General features: G+C 44.3%; 2 protein-coding genes across 3 annotated transcripts in view; both read right to left on the bottom strand.

Annotated features, from left to right (window-relative positions):
- The window catches only part of LOC102532295 (phosphatidylinositol 3,4,5-trisphosphate 3-phosphatase TPTE2-like), a 98193-nt gene extending 82071 nt beyond the window's left edge, over positions 1-16122 (bottom strand). The window contains exon 1 of the mRNA XM_072976165.1: positions 15994-16122. The gene's annotated coding sequence lies outside the window, so the exon portion shown is untranslated. The remainder of the gene's footprint in view (positions 1-15993) is intronic.
- On the bottom strand, positions 114-23768 carry THSD1 (thrombospondin type 1 domain containing 1). 2 transcript variants are annotated; one of them, XM_031684587.2, is made up of 5 exons: positions 23618-23768; positions 20524-20662; positions 15994-16959; positions 6140-6298; positions 114-1760 (listed from the first exon to the last, which is right to left on the bottom strand). In XM_031684587.2, exons 2-5 carry the CDS (start codon positions 20579-20581, stop codon positions 376-378), a joined length of 2568 nt encoding a protein of 855 aa, XP_031540447.2. In that variant the 5' UTR covers positions 20582-20662; positions 23618-23768; the 3' UTR covers positions 114-375. The 2 variants fall into 2 exon arrangements, with proteins under 2 accessions (XP_031540447.2, XP_072832265.1); XM_072976164.1 differs by lacking the exon at positions 6140-6298.
- Between the last annotated feature and the right edge of the window lie 2900 nt (positions 23769-26668).

Here is a 26668-nt window from a genome sequence, read left to right on the forward strand (position 1 = left end):
AGTTGAAACTCTCAGATTTGTTCTAAGCTGGGAACTGCCAATGAAGCATTCAAAGCATTTCACAAAGTCGCATCTTGTCATTTTTTTCATATTCACGAGAGATCAAGCCCTAGTTCACTCTTGTTTAAATTTTATTATCATAGTTATTAGTAATAAGCCAATAGAAATAGGGTAATAAGGGGGAAAGTTCAGGATAAATAACTTCTTCCTTATGAATTAAAACACATGTGCATAAACTGATGTGAGTTACCACCTCTCCACATTCTGTCTTGCTATACAAATAGTTACACAAAAATCTACAGAACAACGTGAGCATTCGATACCCTGGGCTGGGGAAAGAACCCTGGTTGAGTTAAGTCTCAGGCTGATCTCGGTCTAGATGACCAGCTTCTCCACACTCAGCGTACTTGTGGTTTCATCTTCTTCATTTGACCCAAAATATCCCGGGAGGTCCAGCATCCTCTGCTCGGCCTCAGTGAGACCGAACGATGTATTGTCGTAGAAGGCAAACTCTGGGTGGGCGGGGAAGCTCTGACACTTGTCTTTTCTACACTGAGAAGGGCTCAGAGGACTGACCCTCTGGTAGCTATCTTTGGGGGCGGTGGGGGACGGCTGCTTCCTTGAGACGCTCCTGTGACTGGGGGACGGTCCCCTTCGAGCTCGGTGAGGCTCCGTTCTCTCCCCGCCTACCACGAATCCTGCCTGGCGATCCCCCAGGTCTGGCTTCCTCGTGTGCTGCCCCAAGGTGTGGGATTTAGGGAGAGGGCTTAACGCACCACCGGTTCCACTTGCCCCCTGGCCGTGGTCCAGCTTCTCCGGAAGCAGGGCAGCGCCTCGACTCGGAGGCCGGAATCGGTCTTCCGCCTGGTCCCAGGTGTGCGTCCTGGAACCGCAGGCGGGGGCCTGCCGCGGGGTCAGCGTGGACAGGCTCCGCTCGCGGAACGGCCGGGCCTGCTTGGCCTCGTGAAAGCTCGCCGTCCTGCGGAAATGGGAACTCCTGGGGTGGCTCCTCTCCGGCAGCGCCCCCCTGCCGCCCGCGTGCCTCATCTGCGACTTGCGGATCACGGTCTGGCTGGGGCTGACGGCACAGCTGGCCGGCGACACGGCGACAGCCAGCCTGGAGGTGGGCCTTTCCCCGGCCCCGGCCGCGGGCGGCTCCAGGAACGGGGATTTGATCCGGAACTTGCCGGCGGCCGCCTCTTCCGGGCTCTCCGAGTCCCCGGGGGGCGCGGCAGCGGCGGCGGCGTCGATGGCGGTGTCGGTCAGGGGGCTCTGGGACACGTGGTACACCTTGGTGGTTTCCGTCAGGCCTTTCTTCTTCATCTCCTTCAGCTGCTGCTGGGCGAGGCGGTAGCTAAACAGGGGCGGGATTATCTTCTGCGCGTTGGGCTGGAAGCTCTCGCTGCCCGAGGCCTCGTCGTCGGGGGGCGCCGGCGCACTCCGCCGGTAGGTCAGAGGGATGCCCAGGTCCCCCGGGCCCCCCGCCGGCCCATCGCCCGCGTCCGAGAAGCTCCCGCGCGCCTCGCTCAGCTCGCAGATGTTCTCCTCGTCCGAGTTCTTCCGGCAGCCAGGGCCGTGGAGGGAGTTGTGGCGCGCGGGGGTGCTGCACTTGGGGGCGCGGCCGAACTTCCGCCACAGCGTGATGAGGACGGTGGCCAGGATGATGAACAAGCACAGGGATATCCCAGTGACCGTCACGATGTTGTTGGACTTCACTGGACCCTGGGGCTGGAGGGGAGACTGACTGGATGGCCGGAAAGCTACAAAATAAGGAAGAGCGGTGTATCCTCTGGTATTGTTTTCTCTGCGTGGGTAGAAGGTCTCTGAGTGGTTTGCTCTAACTCTCTAGCAGTTAAAGTAACATAAACAAAGACTAGGATTTCTGGTCTTACATGTATCTCCAACCCCTCCATTTTCTCCATCTGCCAGCTACCTTCTGCCCTCACTTCTGTCCCTACACCCAGGATGCATCACTCAAACCCTCTCCTGCCAATAATCTGAACTCCGTGACCTCGGATACTGAGCAATTCCCCTTTCCCTGCTCTGCAGATAAATCCAGGCGTGAATGATCAGCTGCTGCGCCCCATCCCTGAGCCCCGGTGGAGAAAACAACATACACATTGAGGCCACTACCCCTGCGTACTGATAGTGCCCAAACCTGGCTGCTCACAAATCCTTCCACGAGTCCCTGAGCGACTCTCTTCCATTCCCTACAATACTGCCTCAAAGGCTCACCACTTCCCTCAAGCCCCTACGTAATCCTCTTCCTCAGCTGTCTTCTAGATCACGGAAACTAGAAGCTATTAAGCAAATATACCCCAAGCTTCTCCTGCCATCCTCTCCTGCCCCCTAAACTTACCTCTGTTTCCCTCTTTCTCTAGGGAACCAGTGGCAGAAGTGTCTTCCTATAAAGATGAGACCACCAAGCGCTCTCTAGGCTGCCCTTCTGCAGGGGGACTATCCCTCTGTACCAATTATCTCCAGCTTCTCCTTTGTGCAGAGTCACACAAACATGCTCAAGCTCTTCTCACTTCAAAAAGACCTTTCCAGAACCCTCTCACTACTGCCTCAGCCATATCTTGCTCCTTGTCTTCCCAGCTGAACCTACAGGAAGAGGAGTTCACATTTGCTGACTTACTGCTTCCACATCGTCACCTCTGTCTCCTGCAACCTGCCCCCAGGATTCCAGTGAAACGGCTCTTACTGAGGTCATTAATGATCTAATAGCCAAATGCAAACGAGTGCCGTCTTGATAGTCCTTGAGCTGTGCAGCCTTGGCTACTGTCTGACACTTTCTGGGACTTTTTCTTCTCTTGGTCTCGATAATACTCACTTATCTACTGTGGAGAGAAGAACATGAACTTTGGAACCTGGGAGATCCAGATCCCATCTTGGCCCCACTAGCTCTGCTTTCTCCATTGATGCCCAACCAACACCTCCACCTCCACCTCCACCTCCACATGCCCAAGATGCATCACCTTCCCCCTGGATTCGGCACCTCCTCCAATATGTCTGATCTCAAGAGCATGGCATCGATGTCCTTGCAGTTGCCTGTATTAGAATCCTAGGTTTCATCCTTGATGCCTCTCTATCCATCACTCGCCACATCCAGAGTCACTGCATCCTCCTCTCCGCCGCATCCCTACTGCCAGTGCTGCAATTCTCACCTGGGCTACTGAGAAACTCTTAACAGCTGAGAGATCCCTCTACAGCGCAGGTTCAGACTTTCAAGGGCCTTCAGGATCTGGTCCCTGCCTACCTGTCCAGCCTCATATTTATCACTCCCTCCTGACACATCATCCTCCAGCCACATTAAACTATTGTCAGTTCTGTAGGTTTCTTAATGGGCCACAACCTTCTGAGCTTTCATCATTGCTCCCTTTGCTAAAATTCCCTTTCTCACCTAGTTCGCCAGGTGACACCTACTCAGCCTTCAAACTTCAGCTCAAGTATCACCTCCTGTAAGAACAGAGGTGTTCCCAGCATGGATTGTCACTAGCTTCCGTAGCAAGCTGTGGACACCTTCATATCATACTGTGTGCTGCTCCTGTTTGTGTGTCTGCTGAGTTACCTTCCCATAAGCCCCTTCCAGACAGAGATATGGCTTATCTATGCATCCCCTACCCCAGACACAGTAACTTGTACCTAACTGGTACTCAGTAAATATTATATTCATTATTTGATTCATTATTAAAAAGGTAATAGCAAAATGATCAACCTCCCATCAGATAGAATGTGGTCGGGCAACTGGATCCTCCCACTCATGTTGAACAAGATGGACTGAATGAACGAAGAACTTCACCCAGACCTTTATAAAACATGGTTTCAAAGCCAAACAAAACTCAAGACTCTCAACCCAGTGAAGACAGTTGAATGATGAAAGACTTGTTTCCTGACCCAGCACGTCTTCACCTGCAGTGGCTGCTGTGTCAGTGGGCAGCAGCCTTGCAAATGCCCGTCATGGACCTCTCAGCCAGCAGCTTCGACTCTGGCTGGGTCCCTTCAAAACCAAGGCTGGAGAAAAGCCCCAAAGCTGCTGACCTCACCCATCTCTGCCTCATCTAATCTCTCCTCTTTCACCTGAAGTGAAGGAGATTTCCTGACGCTAAGCAGCCTGCAGACAGATCTTTACATTTCCAAGGAGTGGAAAATAGGCCGAACAGGAAATAAGAGGACACTTGGAAGAAATAATCATTTTCATCCACACAAGCATTTGTCTGAGGACCACTGATAGTAGAAGTGGGGATGCCCATAGCATGTACCCTTCCTGCTGATGTATAATGTACAAATTTCTAGTTCCCACCTGGGATTAAAGAGTTAAGATGCCAGAAGATAATACCACATATCCTTAAAAATGATTCCTCATGCCAGGTTGTTGATGCTTCTAGAATGTTAGACTGGCCTGTGGATAGAGGCAAAGTACTCAAGACAAGCAGCTTAGTATGAGGTCAGATCTAGTCCCCTGCTTTCTAGCTTTATGGTCTCGGGCAGGTGACTTGCCCTCTCTCTACTGTAGAGTCCTCACCTGGATGTAGAGATAATGATGTGCTGACTTCACATGTGCAAGGCACTTAGAAAAATGCCCGCAGGCAGCAAGCTCTTAAGATCCCAGTGCAGCACAATCATCCTTAACCTTGTAGGGCCTTTGGGCACTTTGAGTGAGGTAATGTATTTAAAGTGCTGGCAACATACATGGTCAATAAATGGTTGTCCCTTTGAAAGGTGCAGCAGAAGCCAGGGGCAATTGATTTCAAATCCATTTGAGTGTTATGGAACTCTCGGTGGAATAGCTTAACACAACATGCCAGCACAGAATGGAGAGGAAGGAGTCATACAATGAAGGAGCTGTGGAAAGTGAAGGGAATCTGACAAGAGTGGCCAGGGAAGAGCGCCTTAGAAGACAGCATGAGATAAAACTGGAGAAAGAAGAGATTCAGGGTGGCGCCCAGGGCTGATGCAAGAAGACGGTCAGGCTGAGGGCTAGAAGCAGAGACTGGGTCTACGGCTTTATGGGAAAATCACAGAAGAGAGGACGTCCTCGGGATGCTGGAATAAAGGGAACAAGGCCTACAGCACTGGCTGGAAAGAGGAGAGAGACAGCAAGGATCTTCTAAGGTCACAGGTGGGGACACTGGTCAGGGCGTTGCCAGGTGCTGGTGGTTTTGGCTACAAGGTGCTCTGAGACCAAACACAGAACACCTGACTCCTCCAGCTCCCAAAGGGACAAGGAACAAGGGATGGCTTCCAACCTGGAACTGGAGAATGGAAGAAGTCAGGACTGGCCAGAAGGACTTCACCTAAGGGTTAGGACCAGAGCAAAGGCCGGCCAACTAAAGAGGGAGCTGGCAGTGAATCAGAGGTGGGACAGTGTGAGGGAAGAGCAAAGGTTCTTTCTTCCTGTAACGTGTGGCAAACGAATGGGGTTCAGCTCCACAGGCTGAAACAAGCCTAACTGAGCCACATGAGCATCACACCAAAGACCATTCACATCAAATACGCAGTGAGTGCCTACTCGTGTGGGCCTTCAGGATGCGTAGAGGACGAAGGACGGGCCAGGCTCCAGGTGAGCAAGAAGAAATCCCGCCTTCTCCTCCTGGGCAGGGCTGGTAAAGAACAGGATCCCTCAGGGGATATGACAGGGTGTCTTGCTCCCTTTTGACAAGTAATGGTCTATGTGGTGCCCTGGGCTTCTCTGAGATAAAGAGGAGAAAAAGAATTTTTTGATGTTTTTCCACAATGTTGGTGGAGAGAAGTAAAGGAGGGAGAAATAACAAAAAATCTTCGGAAGAAGTGTAGTCAGTTTGCGATGTTGTGGTAGTTTCTGGTGTACATCATAGTGTTTCGGTTATACACATATACATATATATATTCCTTTTCATATTCTTTTTCATTATAGGTTATTGTAAGATATTGATTATGGTTCCCTGTGCTATACAGTAGGAAAAAAAATCTTCGGAAGAAATGATCATCCCTTCCATTTTGGTATGTTTTATTTATTTTGAGGGGGGAGTAATTATGTTTATTTAACTTTTTTTTTTCAGTGGAGGTACTGGGGACTGAACCATGATGCTAAGCACGTGCTCTACTGCTGAGCAAGTCCCCTCCGGGAACAGACTCCCGAAGGAGGAAGGATACCTACCAGCGCACTCCTCCAGGGAACACGGAGAGGTCTCCGAGGACATTCCAGGGCAGCCGGGTCGGGAGGGGAAGGAGGTGAGGCACAGGCGGCGACGCTCTCTGACACCGTCCCCGCACGTGGCGCTACACTGGCTCCATGGCTGCCACAGTCCCCAAGTTTCTGCAAGGACAGTGGCCGTGCTTTTAGTGCTAGTTCATTTGAGAACCAGAATTTAACTGCACCCAAATGAAGCAGCAAAACTCAAAGCTCGGGCCTTGAAAGGGCAATCAAAAAGAACATTCCCAAAGATGCGGAAAGCTGGAATAGAGCTGCTACCCTTACAACAGAGCAAAGCTGAACAAGCTACAAAACATCAACCTTTCTGGAACCCATCAGAGCGCTAAGGTCACAGGACAACCAAGTAGCCTGAAATATAAGGAAAGCCAGGCTCCTCCAAGGAGAGGCAGGATGCAAACGCTGATTCCTGGGGCAGATGGCAGCCCTCATCCAAGCTGGTTGAAGAAGTCATCCAAAAATGGATGAGCTGCCAGAAGCCTCGTGTGGGCTGGCGCGAGAACACAGAACGCCGGGAGCCACGCTACCACGGGGGAACCTGCACCCACTTGGAGACGCTTCTCCACGGATCTCACCAGATGTTCACAAGGAGGACAGAGGGCAGACACAAGACCAGAGGCAGCTCCCTCGTGGTGGGGCCCAAGGTGGGAAGGAGCAGCACTGTTGAGACACAAACCTCACCCAGATCCTCCACCCCATCTGCTCCATCAACAAAAGCCCCAGCCACTGGGAACAAGGCAGGAAACCTTGTCACTCTAAGAGCACCAGCTGAGACCCAGTGCTATCAGGAAATGGAAAAAAGAAGAAAATCCGTCACTCCTGGGTCCAGACTATTAGCGAGCTTCTACCACTGGTGAGGGGCAGGGTTGTCACAAAGGCCCCATCCCTGAGACTCGGGCACAGCGCTTGCCTAAGACTAAGGCTGAACCAGAATAAGAAGGCGCTCTCCTACCCCCATCATCCAACACCCACTCTACACCAGGCTAGCAGTTACCAAGAATCAAATAACAAGAGTCTGTGACTGGGAGAGAGGCGAGAGTGACAGGAAAGCCTCTCTGCTGTGCAGGCTCAAGGCCGAAGTTGAGGGTGCTACTGAAGCGTGGAGGAAATCCCTCTGGCAACCTACTACCCTCCCACCCAACTCCTACCCTAAACATACAGTAACGTTAGAAAATGCTGAACTCAGTCATGCACTGAAGGTAGCCATAGCAAAGTAAAAACTCAAACATAGCTCAATTCCTTACTCTGTTGACCCAATTCCCACACTAAAGGCCCAGCAAAAATAGGGTATGCCCATTTCCAGGCGTAAATACTATTTATCAGTGTCTACACTTCTAAATAAAATGTCCAACTTTCAACCCCAAATTAGGAGACACATAAAGGAGAAAATACAATAAAATATCCAAGGAATTAAGATAACCAGAGCGGAGTAGCTCAGATACTGGAACTCCCAGAGAAGAGAGACATTAACTATGATTAATATGTTAAAGATTTTAGTGGAAAAGGTGTACAAGATGAATGAACAGATGAAAAATTTCATCAGAGAGTTGTAAACTAAAGAGTTCAAAGGAATGCTAGAAATGAAAAGCATGGTACCAGAGATGAAGAATGTCTTCTACGAGATTTGCAAATATTAACTACTATATATAAAAATGGACAAAAAAAAATTTCTTCTGTATAGCACAGGGAACTATATTCAATATCTTGTAATAACTTTTAATGAGAAAGAATATGAAAACGAATATATGTATGTATATGTATGACTGGGACATTGTGCTGTACACCAGAAATTGACATATTATAACTGACTATACTTCAATTTAAAAAAAAAGAAAAAAAAAAAAAGAATGCCTTCTAGAGGCTCATTAGTAGACTTGACACAGCTGAAGAAAGGAACAGTGAATCTGAATATAGGTCAATAGAAATCACCAAAACTCAGACACAAAGAGGAAAAAAAAAAAAAAAGAATGAAACAGGACAGAATACCCAAGAGCTGTGGGACAGTATCAAGTAGTTTCTCATCCATATAACTAGAATCCTAGAAGGAAAAGAGAATAGAATAATGTCCAAGAATTCTCCAAAAGTAATGAAAAACACCAAACTACATCCAAGATGCTCAGAAAACATGAAGTAGTATACCCACAAAAAAGCCAACAAACAAAAAAGTTAGACACACTATATTCAAACTGCTAAAAAACTAAAAACAAACAGAAGACTTGGAAGGCTGTGGTGGGAGAGAGGGGACAAGGCAGGAAATACATCCAATACAGCAGAATAAAGATGAGAATTACAGCACACTTTTCATGATGCAAGCCAGAGACAATGGAGTGACATCTCTAGAGGACTGAAGGGAGAAAAATACTAACCCCAAATTCCATATCCAGTGAAAATATCTTTCAAAAATGAAGGAGAAATAAAGGCTTTTTCAGACAAATGAAAATTAATAGAACTAACTGCCAACAGACCTTCATTATAAGAAATGCTAAAAGAAAATCCTTCAGGCAGAAGGAATATGATACCAGACAAAAATTTGCATCTGTATAAAGAAATGAAGTGTGCTAGAAATAGCATTTATAGAGGAAAAGATAAAATTAACTTTTTCTTATTTCTAAATGCTCATTCTGTGTTTACAGCATCCATAAAGTAAAATATATAACAAAGAATGGAAGGAAAGAATTGGGATTGTACTGTTATAGGTCCTTACACTACATGTGAAGCAATATACATTATTTGAAGGTAAACTCAGAGTAATTAAAGATGTATACTGTAAACGCTAGGATGACCACTTAAAAACATTTTATGGTATAAACAATAACCAATAGTGTGGTTAAAGTAAATTATAACAAATATTCAATTAATCTAAAAGAAGGCAGAAAAAAAGAAGAAAAAGAAACATCATAAATCAATAAAAAATGTTAAAAAAAAAAAAAAAAGAAAGAAGAGACAGGAAAAAATACAAAACTACCAAGATGGTAGATCTTAATCTAACCATATAATGATTACATTAAATATAAATAATCTAAACAACAATGAAAAGACAGAGATTGTGAGATTGGATAAAAAAGCATGACCCAACTACATGCTGTTCAAAAGAAACTCACTTTAAATGCAAATACACTATTGGTTAAAAGTAAAAGGATGAGCGAAGTTTTCCCTTGTGAACATTAACCAAAAGAAAACCGGAGTGGCTATTTTAACATCAGAGTAGACTACAGAACAAGGAGCATTACCAGGTATAAGGAGGGATGTTATATAATAATAAAATGGTCAATTGAGCAAGGAGCCTTAACGACCCGAAACGGGAAATGTGCCTAACACCAGAGCTTCAAAATATATACAAAACACTCCCAGAACAATAATTACTGATTGACAAATGTAAACTTCTCTTCCAAGCATGTATGTAATCACTGCCAGACAGGATAAATGAAGAACCTCCTATAAATTATTATCCTAAGTCCCTTCTCTGTCAGCACACATCCAACCCCAACACCCATCAGATCACATCCATGCTAGGCACCAAAATATCCTCTGCCCCAAAGTCTCTCTTCATCATTAAGGACAAAAACTCATAATGGAGTCAAGGGTGTACAAAGCACTACAAAAACATGCAGAGCTGACACATTCTCAGGTGAGCCAAGTGGTGCAATCTTTGGAGTGAGTCATGGAATATGAGTTCTTTATAGCAATTAAAAGTCTCTGGGATTTTCACAAGGGTGGGAGCACTCATTACAAACCAGTATCCTGGACCAACATCAACCGAGGTGTGGTAACTATGTTCCATCCAGAGGTCCCAATGAACACAATATTGGTTCTGTGCCTCCCAGATCACCCTCAGGTCCTCAAATGGCAGAATAACAAGCCAGCTTTGTCCTCAAGCTTCAGAGCTATTCAGACACTAAGCTCCCAGGGATGAAAAGCTTTGGGAAGCTCATGGTCAGTCTCTCTGAGTTAAAAGTATTGTGATTTATTTTTGAAAAGTCTACTGGGAACTCTACTAGTGTAAAATCTAAATGGAAAATTAAGTCAACTTATAGCTTATCCTTCTCTTGGGCTCATATTTAAGACCACAAAAGGTAGAATTACAAAAGCTAAGAGTCCTTTTGTTATTCTTTCTTAACTCTTTTTAAAAATTATATAGATATAATTTATTTCAATACATAAAGTCATTTGTCAAACTAAAACATACGGGGAACATGAATCTGTGTTCACTGTATCCCCTTTGTTTATTTGAAATTTTTAGCATCCAAGAATGTTTTTATTATCCAAGAATAAAAATAAAAAGACAGAGCATTGGTCTTTTTCTTATTGGCTCCCATTTGTGGGAGCCAGAAAAAAAAAATGAAAGTTTTGATAAAAGCATCAATCTTAATGTCAAAAAAATCTCATTTTGAAATGTGTCTTTTTCCTTTGAAAGTAAAATCATGGGTGGTAGGCTCATCGACAACAAAAAATAAACACTTAAACTATGTTTTATGTCCTTTCATTTCTAAACCATATTAAACAAACAGGAAACAAGGGAAATTACTCAAATAAAGCAATGAACAAATTTAATCAGGCAAAACTTAACAAATGCCTTAAGTAATCCTATTTGTTCCCTGAAGATCTCTGTTCATACTTGGCAGAATGGGAACTCACTTGATAGCTGTAGTTCATGAACTAGAAATGAACGTAAGGTGACCCATATTCTAAATAGTCCAACTTTATGAATGAAAGGCTGTTTTGTTTTGTGTTGTCCTGGTCAGATGTCCATACATGTACTCCCACTACATAACAAACCTGTTTGGTGAGGATAAATGCCTTTCAGGCCACTTGCCAGATTTGTCTGGAATAGGAAAAGGGAGGTTTGTTTCCACTCCCAAGAATATCTGAAGGAATACAGACTATGAAATAGTCACATCTGCAAGACATTTTGCTCAAGAGGCTAAAGTAACTAAAAACAGATGCTTATAAGAAAATACTATAGACATGAGTGAGTAGCCAGAAGCAGCAGTGGGAGCAAAGGCACCTGGACCACCAGTCCAGATTTTCAAGGCCCAGCACAAGGCTCACTCACATCAGACCAGTCATGCTCATGCCTGGGCCACTGGGCTCCAAGTGGGTTACGTGTCTTTCCAGAGGAGTGGGCAGCACAAGATGAACCAGTGAGATGAGGAGGAAAATACTGGAACGTTTTTTCGATCTAAAAGCTTCCTATTGTTTAATATATAGATTATCAGTTGAATGTACGGGAGGCAGCACAGAACAGTGAAAACAGTAAAATGCTCAGGCCAGTCTAACCACCAACGGTGGTGAAGTCGCTTACCAACCACTGACCTGGAGAAGTTACTTAACCTTTCTGTGCCTCCATTTCTTCCCCTATAAAACTGACAACATAATAAACCTAACTCATAGGGTTATAATGAGGATTAAATAGGTTACTATTCATAAAGCACTTAGGAGAGTTCTTGGCGCAAAGTAATCACTATATAAATGTTGGCTTGATTATGTCAGATGGTCACATACAGTATGTCCGCTGGTCTTAAAAAAATCCCGAAGGAAAAGCAGGTGTCCCACCAGGTGGAAGGCTTTACTGGTTCATTCACTTTCAGAAAACTGTGGCATATTGAAGCATCCAAAGGCCTGCTTATATTCATGTTTTTAATCGTATGTTCTGTTTTAGGTAAACTAACTAGGTGGACAAATGGCTTAAAAAGATTCTGGCAAAGAATTAAAGATGATACCTGAGCACCTGCAAATAAGAAGAGAATGAAGAGGGGAGGGCACAGCTCAGTGGGAGAGCGCATGCCTAGCATGAATGAGGTCCTGGGTTCAATTTCTAGTACCTCTGTTACAAAAATAAATAAACCTAATTCCCCCTTCCCATTAAAAAAATTTAAAAAAAAAAGAAGAAGAAAATGACAGAATGGCAGCACTCCTATTCTTGGTAAAAGCTCTTGTTCCAGTTACATTATGAAAGAAAAACAAGACCATCTAATCAGAGAAACAAGAAGATGGCCAACAAATTTAAATTATCAAGAAAACTGCATTAAATAAATATCATTTTTATTTGTAAAAAAACCTAAGTTTAAAAAAAAAACCTGTGTGATTATGAACTTTACCCTCTATTAATTAATTCTCAACTTTGCCCTAACTATATATTTTGCCTTGAGATACAGGGTCCATCATCCCTTATCCGACACGCTTGGAGCAGGTAAGTTCAGAATCGAGAATTTCTCAATTTAGCTTTCTGCATGTTATCAACACTCCCCCAGCAATATCCCATAACCACACACATAACATTTCTGCAGAGAAACATATGAACGAACATTCACTCTAAGTAGGAAAAATGAAGATCATAAATAATCATTTGGGGCAACATTATATATTGGCTATAAATTATTATTTACCTTTTTAAGGTCCTAATATCAAACCCATTATCCCCTTTCAAAAGGATCTAATGAGAAATTCATTGTGAGTCAGTGGCTCACACGTCACAGTGGGTTCAATGATGCCATTTGGCAAAAAAGACAGTCTTTGCTGGTCAGAGCTGTCCATCTAAACGGAAAATGAAAAGAGAACTCGATTCAGTCATAAACGTTTACACCAAAAAAAAAGGAAAGGCACCGAGGTTCCGATCAGAAGCATAAATTCCATCGACCAGACAAACGGCGGCCACGCAGGGATCTGGGGTGTCCGGGGACACTGAGCTGCTTGGGGCTCTGCTCCCAGCCCTACCGTCCAGCCGTGCCTGGCTGCCGCAGCCCCGCAGGGAGCCCCGACCACCCTGGCCTGCACACAGAGCACCACTCCCTGTCCTGCCCCTTCCCAGGGTCTTCCCCGCTGCTGCGGGAAACCCAGTCTTTAGATGCTGAGTGGAAGGGTCTGCAGGAAGCCCAACAGCTTGGAGAACCAACAAGAGAGACCTCCCGCTCCCAAGATCTTTCATCAAACGCTCCCAATTCCTTTACTCCCCTTGGCTTGCTTCCATTAAATTCAATTAGAATTTTTTTTCCTTTTAACAATAACTTCTTTTGAAAAAGCAAGCATATCTTGAATGGTTAGTTTAACATAACTGTTTTTCCGCTGATACTTAGCTGAGACTAGCCACATTGTAGTTTAATTTTCACTTTAAAAAACATGTATTAAGCAACTCTCCTGTGCCAGGTGGAAAAAAGTGGGTTGAATAAAGATCATAAATAGCTTCATAAATGGCAGTACAAGTTGGTTTTTGCCACCAAATGAACTTCTCCAATCTGGGGGAGGGGCTGGAGTGGGGACCTGGAGAGAAAGACACTGAACAAGCTATGACAGAAGTGACAAATGCCATGAAAGAGGAATGAAGGGTGTGTGCCAGCTTCCGGCCAGGGAGGAACCCAGGAGAAGACCTGGGGGATGGGCTCATGTCAACTAGTAAAGGTGGGAGGAGGGTTTCCCAGTCTCCAGCCCCTGGATGGTGACTGCTGGGGAACAGCCCGGCCACGGAGGGCTGTATGGATTCTCATCTTCATAAGAGTGAGGTGTCAGGTGAGGTGATTGGTAAATTTTAAGCAAGAGAACAGCCTCAGCTGACCTGAATTTTCAGCAATCCCTCTCTGGCTGCAGTGAGAGGATGATGTGGATGGGACGAGGGAGCCGGTTAGGAATCTGTTGCCAGAGTCCAGGTGGAAGATAATGGAGGCTTAAACCAAGTGGTGTCAGTGGAACTGGGGAGACATGGACAGATTCAGACAGTCAGAGATTCTCTGGAAGAGATGAAATCCATAGGACTAGTGACTTACTACTCACAGGAGGTGAAGAAGAGGAATCCTCCTGGGCTTTTGGTTTTAACAATGAGATGAATGGTTTAGGGGGTAAGATGATGAGTCCAGTAACAGGTGTGCTGCTTTTGAGGTGCCTGGGAGACATCTGAGGGATGACAACTGTTCAGCACTCGGATGCAGGGGAGAGATGCCAGTCTGGAGTCATGAGCATCCGGACAGAAATCACTTAGCAAGTGTGTAGATAAAGAAATGCAGAGGTTCTAGTATAAGAGGCAGAAGTCCAGCACTTAAGAGATGAGATAGGGCGGTGGAGCTGGCTGGCTAGGAGACAGGAAGGAACAGCCAGGGAGGCAGGAGGTGGACAAGGTGAGTGTGCTGTCACAGAATCAAGGTCAACGCAGATACGGATGGAAAGTGTCCCCCAGATTTGGGGACCTGGAAGCCGTTTGCTGGCTGTTTTAGTGACAGCATTTTCAGGGGAAGGGGGTGAGTTAGGAGGGGGTTGAAAAGTGAAATGTGAGTTAAGAACTAAATCCCAAAGTACAGGTGACTTTTTCAAGAAACAGGGCTGTAAAAGGAAGATGAAAAAAAGAGGGTGTTTTTTGAGGAGAACAGGGGGATGAGGGGCGATTTTGTTTTGCTTTCAGGTGAGATAACTGAGTACATTTCAAAGCTGAGACAGAGAAGAGGAGGGGATAATGATTAACAGAAGGTCCCTGAGAGAGCTGAGGGGCTGGGATCGGCAGTGGAGGGGAGGGTTGACCTGATACTGGAGCACTGACACTGCTTCCCTGGTGAGAGGAAAGGAGGGAAGAAAATGCAACGGAGGCCTCAGGCTCACAGGTATTTTGGTGGAGGGTGAGGAAGCTCACACCTGATGGCTTCCAGCTGCTCTGAGTGATGGGAGCCAGTCAGCTCTGAGAATGAGCCAGGGGCAGGGGAGGCCCAAGGAGAGAGGGGCTGAAAGAGCTGAGGACGGGAGCACCAGCGCCAGGGCCCCTCACTGGCCCCGCTGAGGGTGCAGGCATGATCCACCCACAGTGGCCCCAGTCGGCCTGGGAGCAGTGGGCGGGTGGCTGGCAGGGTCCACACAGAGCCGGGGTGTGCCCGGCGGGTGCATGGGAAGGACGACAGGGTGAGGAGTTTAGAGTGTGGGTAGGAGAGTGATTAAAGGGTTGGGCCATGGGATCTCGGCTGGAGAGGCAAGTGCAAGCAGGAAGCAGCCAGTGGGTGGGGAGAGAGTCAAGGAAGAGGGACTTCTAAAGAGAAGTGGGTGAATTTGGATGCTTGGAGGCTTGGACCATCTGGGAGCCCTGGGCTTAGTGGGGTTGTAGGTAAGAGCACGTGTAGTGAGCCAGACAATCTCTGCCGGGTTAACCTCTTGCCAAGACCAGGCTTACACCCAGGAAAAGGGAAAGAAATGCAAAGAGGAGCATGGGGCATGGATGGAATTGTAATAACCCGACTTCTTTGTGATTAGGCAGGGCATTATGCAAGGAACTCAGAGTCTGAAGAAGTTCTTAGAAATCTTCCTTTGAAATCTCACTAGAGAGGCTGCATTCTTATAATGAAGGATGTCAAAGAACGAGACAGGCTCACCTCGAGGAAGTGGGACGCTACTAGATACAGTTGGAGTTTTAGCTCTGAATTCTGGTCATATCTGCCATGGACTTGCCATATGATGCAATAACATAGTTTTTAAAATACAACGTAATAATCGCTGACGTTTAGAGTCCTTCCCATATGCCAGACACTATACTAAGAACTGTACACACTGATTTCACTCAATGCTCAGAACTCTCTGAGGCAGATATTCTTATTATCCCCACTTCATTGATGGGGAAACTGAGACCTGGAGAGGTTAAGCAGCAGTGAGCTGGGTATGCTTACCAGTATTCTTCATTTTCAGACAAGGATGCTAATGTCATTCGGGACATTATGAGGAGTGAACCATAAAAATGACGGTACAGTTCACAGACAATCAAATTCACTTATACTCAATAATTTTGATTGCATGAAGGCACCAATTCAATAAAATTATTTTTAAATCTCAATACCAACCTATATTTCTCTGAATTAGCATGCACTCCTCCTCTTTTGCGGAAAACTGGCTTCTGCTTGAAACGCCAAAGTCAAAGCAGTATTTATTCCTCCCCATGTCAAACAAAGTGCAGTTGAATACTGTTCGCCTCTCTCCCAAGGTCAGGCTGTTTTCAGCCAGCTGAACGGTCCTTTCCCCAGGGCGTCTGGGGGCTTCCTTGAAGACGGTAATCACCCCTTGGACGAAGATGCATGGCGGGGGTAGCACCATCACCTCCACCCCAGACTCACACGTGAGTTCCGGCGCCATCACCAGTTTGTATCCGAATTTCTGGGCCAGGTCAATGGGGCCCGTGGAGGTAATGACCGAGTCTCGGCCGAGCAACTTCAGCACTATGGTGACGAAGGCTCTGGGCCCCACGGATGCACAGCCAAACTCAACCCACTGACCTTGAGAGAGTTCCGCCCGCTTGCTGGCTCTTATCTCCTGGGGCTGTCCCTGACTCAGCCTCGCCTCAGGCAGGCTGTTGGTGAAGATGACATCCACCAAGATGTCGGGCTTGTCCACGGGGAATGGGCACAGGGGCTGACTTGTAAAAAGCCCCACCTGGAAGGTGCCTTCTGCACCCTTGGATGTCCTGTTCAGGTCAATGTGGAAGACGGGCCATTCCACCTTCAGAAAGGCGCTCTGCTCCCGCCAGGGGCCTGGCGTGCTGCTGTTTGTCGCTTCCAGAGTCATCGTGAACCAGTAGTCGCCGGCCTCCTTGAAATAAAAGCACTCAAACTCGAGCGTCCCCTGGGACTGGTTGGTCAAGAGGTATTTGGTGGTAACAGTCTGATTGGTGTTGGCCTCCAACAGCAGGACCGAGACATTCCTCAGTGTCCCATTGGCACCATCAAAATACTGGAAATCCACAGACACTGTGCTGTTGCTTAGCGCTACATGGCCCGGCTGCCCCAAGAGGAGATATTCAGCTTCTCCAAGAACTGAAAGGAAATGGTCAGAGTGGGTTTTAAAAAGATGTATCTGAGCAGTACTATTTTGGTGACATCAATGAAAACAACATTTGAGACACAAGAGAAGTTTGAACTGAGCCAAGGGTGATATGAAAGGATGCCGAGTGCTGACCCTGGGAGCTAGACCCTGGGCTGTTTCCATTCTAAAGTGGCTTTGTTTCTTCATCTTTAAATGGGGTTACATTTAAAATAATGAATTAGTGATAAATGCTCTGAATCCATAATATTCAATAATGTATTATATCTGTGATGAAAAGAGTAACACCTGAAAATTCTTAAGATAAAAATCTCAACACTTCGCTTTTCTCCCTTTAGTCATACTGTAGTGTTAAGGTATTTGGGGGAAATGGACTTACAGTGAAGTAAGAGAAAGCTTGACTTAAATGATGCAGTACACACCGCTCTAGATTACTAAAAATGGAAGACCCTAAATACACAGTTGACTCTTGAACAATGTGGGTTTGAACTGCATGGGTCTACTTACATGCAGATTTTTTTCAATAGTAAATATTACACTACTAGTCGATCTGTGGTTGGTTGAATCCACAGATGCAAAATGCAGAAATAGAGGAAAAGCAGACACGGAGGGCCGGCTGTAAGTTACACCAGGATTTCCTCCTATGCAGAAGATGAACTCTGCTCTTAAACCCCACGTTGTTCAATGACCAATTGAACTTGTGACTATTTTCTGATATTCAAGACAAGTGCTTAAGCCATGTCACCAGTAAAGGAACCAGTGCCTTCCATTTGTATGAGGCAGACATTTTTAGATGACTAAGAAATGCTAACATTCTATTCTGCATGTGTTATCCAAGGGACAGAGTGAACGTTTATGGAAACGCTAAGCTTGTCCTTGGTGATTTTAATGACGTTACAGTAACTGTTGTTGGCCTAGTAGGAAAGATGAGTGCTCGCCCACAAGTACCACTCACTTAGGCTCAATCATATCTTTTTTCTAAAAAGAGACCCATCAGAGTCGCCGAAGTAAAGAGCAGAAAGCAGACACACAAGAATCCTTGTTTCTATGTTGAACCCTATCCAAATACATATCAAAAGAGACAGAATTTGGCAATGCAACAATCAGCTGGCCGTAGCTAGGGCAAGAAACATTCTAGATTTAAGGAACTGCAGGGCCCTTTGGTTTGAAAAACAACATATGTAAGTATGAATTTATTAGTCTTCTTATATGTACATAATGATATAATACAACACAATGGTATATTAATATAATAATAACGCATAAATTTCATAAGTCCAAAGGACCTCAATGGGTCACATGAGTTGACAGCCTTAATTTTGGTTTTGTTTGAGTGGTTTTTGGTGGGGGAGGTAATCAGGTTTATTTATTTAATTATTTTTTTAATGGCGATACTGGGGATTGAACCCAGAGCCTTGTGCATGCTAAGCACACACTCTACCACTCGAGCTATACCTTCCCCCTGACAGTCTTTAAATATACCCTTACATATATTCAATCAATGATTATTAGAATCAACGCATGAAAATGCTGGCACATAAAGGTCAGTTTGTTTTAATGAGCTGAGCTGTTCATCCATTTCTTATTTAAGATGAGATGAAATAAAATATATAAAAGTTGGATAGAACTGAATGCTTAAACACCATTTGCTTGAAAACCACAGTAGGATAAAGTTCTTTTTTTTTTTTTAACTTAGTTGATACAGAAATTGAGGGATACCCCCTTTTGGGTGTAGGCAACTGAAAATTGAGGAAGGTGGTTGCTTTGGGTGCAGCTCGTGTGCTGGTTCAGAGTGGACTGGGTACCCTTCTGTGAACAGGTGGCTGAAGAGCTCACTGCAGCCCAGGGAAGGAGTCAGGACTGAGAACATTTTCATTTGCATCTGATGGGGCAGAATGGTTCTGTGAATACATTTTAAGACTAACAGACATACAGCACTTAGGTAACTAATGAAACTGTATTGCCAGTGACAGGGTTATCAACGAGGCTGATCAGATTTGACGGGCAGCCAGTCAATGAAAGAGACATACATGCCCCACTGGAAATGGAGGAAAAAGATATAACTGATGGGTCCAACAGCAGCAGATAGAAAGTGTGCACTGAAGAGGGAACCTGCTGCTTTCTTCTCCAACTCCTGTTTTTAGAGGCAAGAATACATTCTCATCCAGAAAGCTACAATTTGGTTGTACCACATCCTGACTACTACAGTGTATTTTCTCTGTTCTTGCATTTCCTCTCTCACCATTTCTTTGTTGTATTTAAAGGAACTGGCGTTTCAATATAAGCATGTTGCTTTACAAAAAAAAAACTCACTGGTAAGGGTATATTTTGATCAGTATCAAATGGAGTAGGGGGAAAAAAACAGGTCTATGAAAATCCCACTTTTTCCACTAGTAGCCTTTGCACTCACCTTCTATGCTCTACTTTATGCTCAGCTTTTATTTTTATATTCCAGTAAGATACTTTGCTCTCAGCAATAACAAACATCCTTGCAGACTGTTTAAATGGAAAACTTTGATGTCTTTATCATTATGAAACAAAGTACCCTTTTATAAATGTTGTGTATGAGGCTATTATATGTAGAGCAATCTGTTTTTAAGTAGGGATACAGGACTTTAAAAGAAATGAATCCCAGATTGGTTTTCTGCAAATCAAGTGTCTTGTGGTTTAAACAAACTTCTTAAAAAATAAAAGACTGAGGGGGGAGATTCGCTGGACAAAAGGAACAGTTACACAGACTGGTCCATCTAACTGGTATTATATGAGCCAGGATCCTCTGTTTCTTGGATGATAATTTCTTCATCAATTTGAAAACAATTTCCACTTTTATACCATCAAATGCTTAGATGTCTATGAAATATTTAGAAATAATCAAAAAAAACCAGTGGGTATTATATGTTTGAGTCTATTGGTTTATTAGTTGCATAAAACTCTGAAGAATGAACTCAATTTTTAGATGAATCAAACTGAATGAAGAAAACTAACATTAAGCACCTACTATGTGCTTAGACATTCACTATGTTTCACATTTTTTATTTCTTTTTTTATCATGCATCACAACCCTGTGAAGTCAATATCATTGCTAAGGTTGAAAGAGATTTAGAAAGTAGCCTAAGGCACACAACTGGCAAGGACTGAAATTCAGATTCATTCCAAAGATATTCTAGCAGCAAATACTTGTCAAGTGAAATCTGATGTAGAACCCCAATATATAATACATCACTTCATGCATGTGTGTGAGTGATCAGTTTAATGTATAATAGTGAAATACTAGGAACTCAATCAAAAAGAACTCAGGGCAACATGCTTGTCTCCAATTTGTGAAATGAGTTAGATTTTTTTTAAAGACTTAAAAATACATTTAGAGTTAAATTTGAATTAAAAATGCAGAACCTTAAGAGAACCCAGGGTTGCAAGAATCACAGTTTAAAAGGCACTGCACTGTAGTCCCTGCCTGCCTCTTTCATGTAGGGTCATTAACATCAATGCATTTACAAACTTCACATTTATGTTTGCTCATTGGTACCCACAGCATGAAGTACACTCACAACACTCACCATAGTCACAGAGCACCATCAACAATAGATTTGAAAAGTCTTTCAACATTTGTTTCATTCTGATCAGCAAAATCCCAGGTCCTTGGTCTCCTCATGTCCTTTCTCACATCCAAATTGTGAATTTTTTTTTCAAGAACACCTGAAATTAGAACCTCAAAAAAATGTTGGCTCTGTTCAATGTGATTCATAAAATAGTAATCCTGAAATGACAAAACCATTCTCAGAAGTCAAACTTCCTAGTTAATACTGAAAAGAAAACAGCAAGGACATTAACGTTCCCCCTGGGAAGTGATCTGTAATTGTACATATCCCTTTCCTTCCAATACAGCTCACCTGCTAAGAACATTCAGGTCTGCCCAACACCAAGATTATCTTTGCAAACACCAAGTCTCTTAATCTCTACAGCAGGTCCTTAAGTGGAGAGTTAGTTATTCTTTGTTTAGTTTCATCAAAGCTGATAGCCAATCTGGAAAATCTATCTTCACATATTTAAATGCTTGGCATTTCACACTGATCAGCTTACTAAGATTTTTCATTTTGCATCATGCTGTGTAGACCTGCCTTGCTTTCACAAATGGGTTTATTAACACTGTCTTTCTTGCACAACTGGTGTGTTATCTGGATTGCTTCATTTCTTAATGCCTAGGAGCTATATCAAAACTATCGAATCTTAAAAAAAAAAAAAGATACCCAAAGTATTGCAATTAAATGTGAACTCCATATGGCCCTGACTCCTTGGTTAGGGCACTCAAAAGAGAAAACAGATAAACAACAAGCTATCATCTTCTGTCAGTCTTCCAACACTCATTGCTGTTGGCATGTATCAGGAGATAGATGATTTCATGTAGCAATCTTCCCAGGCCACCTAGGAGGGCAGGAAAGACCTTGATGGCCAGTGGTTCAGAATGATTTGTGGGAAGAAGCACTTACTTTGATATAGACTATTAGACAACAAATAGGATGCAGGGCATTCATATGCTAGTTTTTTTTTTTCCATACTTGAGTCTAGTAAACTATGGGGCACTGAACATAACCAAATATATATTTTCTTAATGTTTACATTCCCCCATTATCCACAGTTAATCTATCTTTAATAAGTATATTATACTCCAAATATATATATGTCACATCCCTTCGGATAAGACAGACATTCAGGGAATTAAGAAGACTGATTGAAATAATCAAAAATTCAATGGAAAGGAAATTGGTGTGTCTCTATGAGCTTTCTTTCTGTAGGAGTCAGTTGAACAAAGGAAATATTGTACTTCCTCAAAGAGAAGCAGAGATATGAAGTGTAATTATGCAGATTATTAGGGCTCCCACCCTCCACAACAAAAAAAGGAAATTCAGTTTTGTTGAAATTGGACATAGATTTGACCTAATCCTTTCCTTGAACGTGAACAGGGAAACTTGGCCAAAGACATCAGGTGAGCATCATCATACCTCCGGGGCAAGTGTGGGCACTTAGGCAATTAACAGCTTCCTTTAAGTCACTGATACTCAGTAACCAAAGTAAGGAGAAGCAAGCAATCCCCAGCTACCAAAAGCTGAACTGGCTTCTCCCGAATTGCTTGCTTCTCCACAACAAACATTTTTTAAAGAAGTTCTTAATCACAACTGACTTTGTGATTATAATACATTTTCCTTCTTACAAAAATAACCAGTAAGACAGAACAGACAGCAATAAATAGTACTATTCTAAATATAGACAATATTCTAAATATAGACAGTGATCATCTATATTTAGAACTGATTGGAAATAGAATTATAAAATAATCCAGCCTACCTGAAAATAAGCTGGTTTATTTTATAAACTATAATATGGTTTTCATCATATGCATTTTTTTAATGCTCTCCAGCTTTTGAAAACAAATGACTTTTTTTTTTTTTACTGGCTCAACCACTAATTTGAAGATGTTAACAGAACATCCCATAACAGAATGGAATACTGGGTTAAAAAGTACTACCTAAAAAAAAAAAGATAGCATGCTTCTTTAATTACTTTTTAAACCTTGCTTCCTTATTTTCTTCCAACAGGTTGTTCCCAATAACACAAATGGCGATTTACAATGTTTGGCTTGAGAACCATTTTGAGAAAATAAGAATTTAGGCATATTTTATATACATTTTAAAAACCTTCTATATACCATTCACGTACATAAACGTTTACAGACGAATTCCAAATGTATCAGCTACAGGGCGGGGGAAGTTGTGAATATTCTCAATGGCTAACGGCCTGACGCCAAGCTCAAATCCCCTGTTCTCGCTGAAATCAGCTTCTGTATCCCCTACAGTGTCTTCAGAGTTTCAGAAAAAGAAACTGAATTACGCTAAAGTCCGTGGGACCACTGACTTATGAAAGAATAAAAGGAAAAACAAAAGAAGCAAAGGGATGTGGTCCCTTCGGACAAACATGCATACACTCGTGTGAATACCTAATAGTAATATTTATTAGGAGGAAATCCCTAATTCCAAAGCAGCTCGTGTAAACAGGCTATATTTATAAATTCGGCCGAGTCGGCAGTGCCTGGTCCCATGAGTCGGGTGCAGCGTCCTCACCTCTTCTCGGCTGTGAGCTCCCCACACGGGCTCAGCTTTCCCAAGGCCCGAAAGTCAAGTTCGTGCTCAGAAATTTAGTGATGCGGCTGTCGTCAGCACAAAGCCCACTTAAAATGAGGACCGTTTTGAAATACATATATCTCATGCTGTTTGTATCCCAGAAAAGATTTCTTTATGGAAAGAAGTAAACCTGTTCTGAAACGCTTAGATTCCCAGACGCCGTTCGTCAAGGGTTTCCAACTATTAGGACTCAACACCCTTCTACCGTCAGCCTCAGTCCCTCGGCCACACCTGCGCCAGGGCAGCGCCGGGTTCAGGTTGAACTTGGGACTCCGAAATGCGGAGATGACATCTTTTTAACCCGTGTCCCCGGGGGCCGAGCACCAAAGAGCGAGGGAAAGGGACCGGGTGCATGGAGGGAACGGTCCACCTGTGTTTCCCGGCGGCGGGGAGGGTGGGGCGGCAGGGTCCCAGGAGCCTCCGTGGAGCCCGCGGTAGAAGCGCCACCAGGTCGCTCCCGGAAGGCTCTTCTTACCTGTCGGACTGGCGGGCGCGGCGGCGCAGGCCGGCGGGCCAGGTGGCGAGGCGAGCAGCGGGCGAGCGGCCTCAGGAGCGGCGAAGCAGCGCACGCGGCAGCCCGCGTCCCGGGACTGCGCCCTGACGCTCCGCGCGTGGCTCCCGCAGCCCCGCCCCGCTCGGGCCCGCCCCCGACGGCGCGGGGGGGGCGGCCCCCGGCGGGCGGGGGGCCTCCGCGAGCCCGCTGGCGCTGCCCCGCCTGTTCTGGGCAGCGCATCCTTTCCTGCCCGCGCCCGGCTGGCCGGCTGCTGGACAGGAAACCCGGCAGGAAACGGGCAGCCGGCCGGGGGCCCCGGGTAGGGGACGCGGACCCCCAACCACACACACCCACAGTCGGGACCTGGGTTTAAGGGCGAGCAGGCGCAGCCCAATTACTTCTCCCCCCACCCCTTGCCATTGTCTTCGGGGGGACCACGGAAGTCAGTCACAGAAGTAGCCAAACTGGTGGGCTGTAAACTTGGTTTCCCAAAGGTCATTGGAGAGTTTCAAAAGAGAATAATTCATGTAAATTGCTGCTTCTTTTTTTTTCCTCAGAAGCCAGAAGTGGTTATTTAATTTAAAATAACATTTTAAAAATTCTAATCTGTAAGTGTTAAAGTTGTGTTTTTAAAAGAATACTGGAGCATTGAGTTCTTCCACCTTAACTACTGCGCTTGTTTTTGAATACACGTATCAACGCGTGGCAACAGAAATCGGAGCACATTAGTGGCCCCTGGAGACCAGGTGATTGTAAAGAGGCACCAGGACACTTTTAGGGATGATAAATACATCTCCCATTCTACTGGTTGGGGAGTGAATTACATGGATTTATTATACCTTTGTCAAAACATCCAATTTAAGATCTGTGCTTTGCACTGTATGTAAATTTTACCTCAATTTTTAAAACTCTTCGAAATATATCATTTGCAGATCCTTGAATCTATCACTTAATCTTTTAAAAGACAGCACAATTATTCACTTATCAGAGCTATCAGAGATTGTCAGAGATACCAAATTTTGCAAAGTACCTATCATGTCAAATAATTAATGCAAGCAGTACTGACTAAATCTACCCAAAGTTTCAAAAAAGGCTTTAAGGTGTTGACTGAAAAAAAAAAAAAAGCACAACATGAGAGTTGTGACTTAGTTTTAACTGGGGCAAAATGAGGGCTATAGCCTGGGAGACTGTGGAACTGCTCTGAAGAGGTGGAGGGGAGGTCAGAATATCTGTGATTTGGGTGAAGAGGGATACATGCAGTCAAGCACACATTTTGGCACTGGGTTGCTGCTAGTCACAATTATCCAGCCCAGCATCCATTTGTCAACTCAAGTTAGAACGCCTTTTAAATATATGCCACAGGTGCTGCCATTTTTGGTTTAGAAAGCAAAAGCTCAATGGAGAGACTGGGCTTTGGAGTTAGATAAAGCTGAGATTAATTCCAGCCCTGCCTCTGCAACCTTGGGCAGATACTTAAGCCCTCCTTTCCTCCACTTACTGTAAATGTAATGGGTATATTGAAGCTTTGTAGTGATTGAGCGAAACATAAAGAAAGCAACTTGCTCAGCATTGATCTTTCAGACACATCCTCTCCCTAGAAACCTAAATCCAGGTGCAAATGGCTGCATCTGCATCTATGTGCTTGGTCATTTTTGAAATAAGAGCTTTATTGAGATTCTTGGTAGTTTTGCCTTAATTAGTATTCTTGCCAAACTATTGTTTACTGGACAGTTAAGTTTAACCCCTTCTAAAAGAGGGCAACATAGATGTGAAGGAATAAAAAAGCTTTCAAAAGAATAGCGGTATCATCTTGTCTGTTCTGAACGAAAACAAGCTCGCTGGCAAGATACCTTGAGTTCTCTTTCTGAGTCAGTGACTGGTCTAGTGGTCTTGTGCCAGTTGTGTAAACTGTATTCACTGTCTCAGTAACTGCCTTTATACAAGTGGAGAGATCTTTTCCCCCCTAGATAATACTCTGAGACAAGCTTTAACTGACTCATGATTGTCAGAACCAAAAGAAGAACACGAATGATCCAATTTTCACACTGTGATAGCAAGATTTTACATGTGTGGTAACCTGACTTTTCTGGAGTACTTCCCACGTCATAGATATGGCCCATGTCACGGAATTTGAATAAGATGGTGTATCTCAGGCAGGCTGAGCCCTGACAAGTCTGGGTAAGAAACCTCTTGAGAAGAGGGTAAAGGACACAGATTTAGGTTTCAGAGTCAACTCACGACACAAAATTCAAAAACCACTCAAAGTAGTTAATACTTAACTAGGAGTTTACCATGTACAATCACTGGCTTAGGCCAGTGGGAATTCAAAAGAAGTATTACGTGACAGTCCTTGAACTTAAAGGAACCCAATTTCTCTGTTTTCTTCTGACATCAGGATAACAATTAGAGGACAAGACAGTCAAGTATACGGCAGAGACGTAAGTCTTAATGGAGTTTAGAAATAGAGTTGTGTCCTAGAAACAAATTTTTCAGGAGCAGGTAGGATGGAGCAAAGTATGGTTTTGATTATTGGGGGTGGCGGTAGTAGGTGAATGGGAAGAAATAAAAAAAGAAAGTCTGGACAAAGCAGGGAGGGTATAGCTCAAGTGGTAGAGTGCATGCTTAGCATGCACGAGGTTCTGGGATCAATCCCCAGTACCTCCTGTAAGAATAAACAAATAAATAAACCTGATTACCTCCCCCCACCAAAAAAAAAAAAAAAAGAAGTTTGGACAGACAAGGAAGATGTGCCCCAGGAATAGGAAGGGGCAGACCTCACGTTGTTCCCTGACCCAATGCCTTCCACCTGATGATCTCTTGGTTCTTGTGAACCTAGTGTTCCAGCTCTCCCTCTTCCTCCTCAGAACTTCATGAAGGCTCCTTCTTCTGTCTTCCAAGAAGCCATCCCCTTAAAGGCAGGGGCTGTATCTTACTTCTTTTGGGGGGGGGAATTTTATTTATTTATTTATTTATCTATCTATTTTTAGAGGAGGTACTGGGGATTGAATCCAGGACCTGGTGCAAGCTAAGCAC

The sequence above is a fragment of the Vicugna pacos genome, chromosome 14 (genome assembly GCF_048564905.1).
Source record: "Vicugna pacos chromosome 14, VicPac4, whole genome shotgun sequence".
NCBI classification, from domain to species: domain Eukaryota; kingdom Metazoa; phylum Chordata; class Mammalia; order Artiodactyla; family Camelidae; genus Vicugna; species Vicugna pacos.

What these genes read in the sequence shown, in the direction of transcription:
- THSD1 (XM_031684587.2), bottom strand. Translation starts at nt 20,581, where the DNA reads ATGAAACAAATGTTGAAAGACTTTTCAAATCTATTGTTGATGGTGCTC. An exon ending in GATGGTGCTCTGTGACTATG is followed by an intron (nt 16,960 to 20,523) that starts GTGAGTGTTGTG and finishes ATTTCCTTTCAG; the next exon opens with TTCTTGGAGAAGCTGAATAT. An exon ending in TTCCCTGGAGGAGTGCGCTG is followed by an intron (nt 1,761 to 6,139) that starts GTAGGTATCCTT and finishes CTTATTTTGTAG; the next exon opens with CTTTCCGGCCATCCAGTCAG.